This window comes from Bidens hawaiensis, unplaced genomic scaffold, assembly GCF_021521415.1.
Source record: "Bidens hawaiensis isolate Kalapana, Puna unplaced genomic scaffold, B.hawaiensis_p1.1 tig00048064_1, whole genome shotgun sequence".
Lineage (NCBI taxonomy): Eukaryota > Viridiplantae > Streptophyta > Magnoliopsida > Asterales > Asteraceae > Bidens > Bidens hawaiensis.
The window spans coordinates 117,299-120,370 of NW_027498585.1; the positions used below are offsets into that span (position 1 = coordinate 117,299).

General features: G+C 42.7%; 1 protein-coding gene across 1 annotated transcript; it reads left to right on the forward strand.

Annotated features, from left to right (window-relative positions):
* Positions 1–219: 219 nt before the first annotated feature.
* On the forward strand, positions 220–1,142 carry LOC143597296 (uncharacterized). Its single transcript, XM_077075833.1, has 2 exons — positions 220–533; positions 641–1,142. Exons 1-2 carry the CDS (start codon positions 220–222, stop codon positions 1,140–1,142), a joined length of 816 nt encoding a protein of 271 aa, XP_076931948.1.
* Positions 1,143–3,072: the final 1,930 nt, after the last annotated feature.

Genomic DNA, 3,072 nt, shown 5'->3' on the forward strand with positions numbered 1-3,072 from the left:
ACCAACTATGCCGCAGTCACACCTGCTATGCCTGTCCAGGCTGTGGCTCCTGCTAACCAAGCCCCGGCTAGGGCAGGGTACTCTGGACCTCACCCCCATTGCTCCACTTGCAACTATCATCACCCACCAAGTTCCCAATGCCAAAAGTGTACTAATTGTGGTCGATTTGGGCATCTAGCTACTCGATGCCGAACTACCCCTGCTGCTGTTAATCAAGCTATGGTGGCCAACCCCGCACCAACAAACAATAACAATGCTCGTGCTTGCTTTCAATGCGGTGGTTTGGACCTTTTTAAGAACAATTGTCCCTGGTTGGCTCCAAACAACAACCAAGCCACTCGTGGTAGAGCTTTCACTATTGGTGTTTCGGATGCACGTCAAGATCCCAATGTCATAACTGGTACGTTTCTCTTAAATAACCACTTTGCATCCATACTATTTGATACGGGGGCGGAAAGAAGCTTTATATCACTTGATTTTGAACCCCTTGTTAAATGGAAACCGACTAAACTAGACTTCCCTTACACCGTCGAGTTAGCCAATGGTAAAACAGTCCAGCCAATACTATTATACGCGATTCTACCTTGACTTTTGATGATCATTCTCTTAATATTGATCTAATTCCCTTTAAACTTGGTAGCTTTGAACTAGTTGTGGGAATGGATTGGTTATCCCGTAAGCAAGCCAAAGTTGTATGTGCCGAGAAGCTTATTCGTATCCCGTTACCATCCGGTGAAACACCAATCATTCAAGGAGAAAAACCTGATCGTAACCTAAAAATCATCTCTTGTATGAAGGCCCGTAAACTTTTGAGGAAACAATGCTATGCCTTTTTAGCCCATGTAGTTGACAAGAAATCTGAAGGGAAAAAGATTCAAGACATTCCCGTTGTCAAAGACTATCCCGAAGTTTTTACCGACGACCTGCCAGGACTTCCTCCGTCTCGACAAGTCGAATTCCAAATCGACCTTATACCCGGTGCAACTCCCGTAGCCAAATCTCCCTACCGCTTAGCCTCGTCCGAAATGCAAGAACTCTCTAGCCAACTTCAAGAACTTCTCGACAAAGGATTCATTCGACCCAGTTTATCACCTTGGGGAGCTCCTGTCCTTTTCGTAAAAAATAAGGACGAATCTTTCTGAATATGCATTGACTACCGAGAGTTAAATAAACTTACCATCAAGAATCGGTACCCACTACCAAGGATTGATGATCTCTTCTATCAGCTTCAAGGAGCCACTTGTTTTTCAAAAATTGATCTCCTCTCGGGTTATCACCAACTGCGAATTTTCGATGAAGACATATACAAAACCGCCTTTCGTACCCGCTATGGACACTACGAGTTCATGGTCATGCCCTTTGGATTGACTAATGCACCCGCAGTGTTTATGTACCTCATGAATCGCATTTGCAAACCGTACCTTGACAAATTCATCATTTTTTTAATTGATGACATTTTAATCTATTCAAGAACCAAGACCGAGCATGAGCAACATCTTCGTCTCACTTTGGAACTGTTGAAGAAAGAACAACTTTATGCTAAATTTTCGAAATGTGAATTCTGGCTTCGCGAAGTTCAATTTTTGGGTCATGTTACTAACGATAAAGGCATACACATGGATCCCACAAAAATTAAAGCCATCAAGAATTGGGAAGCTCCGAAAACCCCATCATAAATCCGTTCCTTCCTTGGTTTAGCTGGTTATTATCGTCGATTCATCTCGAATTTCTCAAAAATAGCCTTAACTCTCACCACCTTAACTCAAAAAGGCAAGCCATTCATTTGGGAACAACAGCAAGAAGACACATTCCAAACCCTCATACAAAAACTTTGTAACGCACCCATCTTAACCCTTCCCGACGGAAACGACAATTTCATTGTCTATTGTGATGCTTCAAATCAAGGTCTCGGTTGTGTACTCATGCAACAAGGCAAAGTCATAGCCTATGCCTCTCGTCAACTCAAGATCCATGAAAAGAACTATACCACTCACGATCTTGAGTTAGATGCGGTGATTTTCGCTCTTAAAAATTGGAGACACTACCTTTATGGAACTAAATGTGTCATCTATACCGATCATAAAAGCTTGCAACACATCCTCAACCAAAAAGAACTCAACATGAGGTAACGGCGTTGGGTCGACTTACGCAATGACTATGATTGTGAAATTCGCTACCACCCCAGGAAAGAGAATGTCATGGCCGACGCCCTAAGCCGAAAGGATAGAGTTAAACCCCCTCGTATTCGGGCCATGGAAATGATTATTCACACTAGCCTTAAGGCCCGAATTCTTCAAGCTCAGGCTCAAGTGGTAGCCTAAAGCAATCTCAAGGCTGAATTGGATTGTGGAGCCGAAAAACAATTTTAAACTAAGTCTGATGGAGTTCTTTACTTCATGGGACGCATATGGATTCCAAATTCTGAAGACCTTCGAAATCTTATCCTTGATGAAGCACACAAAACTCGATACTCAATCCATCCGGGAGCCGATAAAATGTACCACGATCTTAGGGAATTCTATTGGTGGCTTGGTATTAAGAAGGATATAGCATTGTATGTTGGGAAGTGTCTCACTTGCTCAAAAGCCAAAGCAGAACATCGGAAGCCCTCGGGTTTGCTTCAACAACCCAAGATTCCTCTATGGAAGTGGGATAAATTTCCATGGATTTCATCACTAAACTACCAAAAACCACTCGTAAGCATAATTCTATTAGGGTTATAATCGATCGTCTCTCCAAATCTGCTCATTTCATCCCTGTTAGTGAAGCCTACAAGATGGAGAGGTTGTCTCAAATTCACATCAATGAAATCGTGACACGTCATGGTGTTCCATTATCCATAATCTCCGACCGTGACAGCCGCTTTACCTCCAACTTTTAGCAATCCCTTCAAAAATCTTTGGGGACTCATGTGGATCTTAGCACAGCCTATCATCCCCAAACAGATGGACAAACCGAAAGAACCATCCAAACCTTGGAAGACATGCTTCATTCTTGTATAATCGAGTTTGGAGGAAATTGGGATGATCACCTACCTCGCATTGAATTTTCCTATAATAACAGCTACCTTAC

What these genes read in the sequence shown, in the direction of transcription:
- LOC143597296 (XM_077075833.1), top strand. Translation starts at nt 220, where the DNA reads ATGGTGGCCAACCCCGCACCAACAAACAATAACAATGCTCGTGCTTGC. An exon ending in GACTTCCCTTACACCGTCGA is followed by an intron (nt 534 to 640) that starts GTTAGCCAATGG and finishes TAAACTTGGTAG; the next exon opens with CTTTGAACTAGTTGTGGGAA.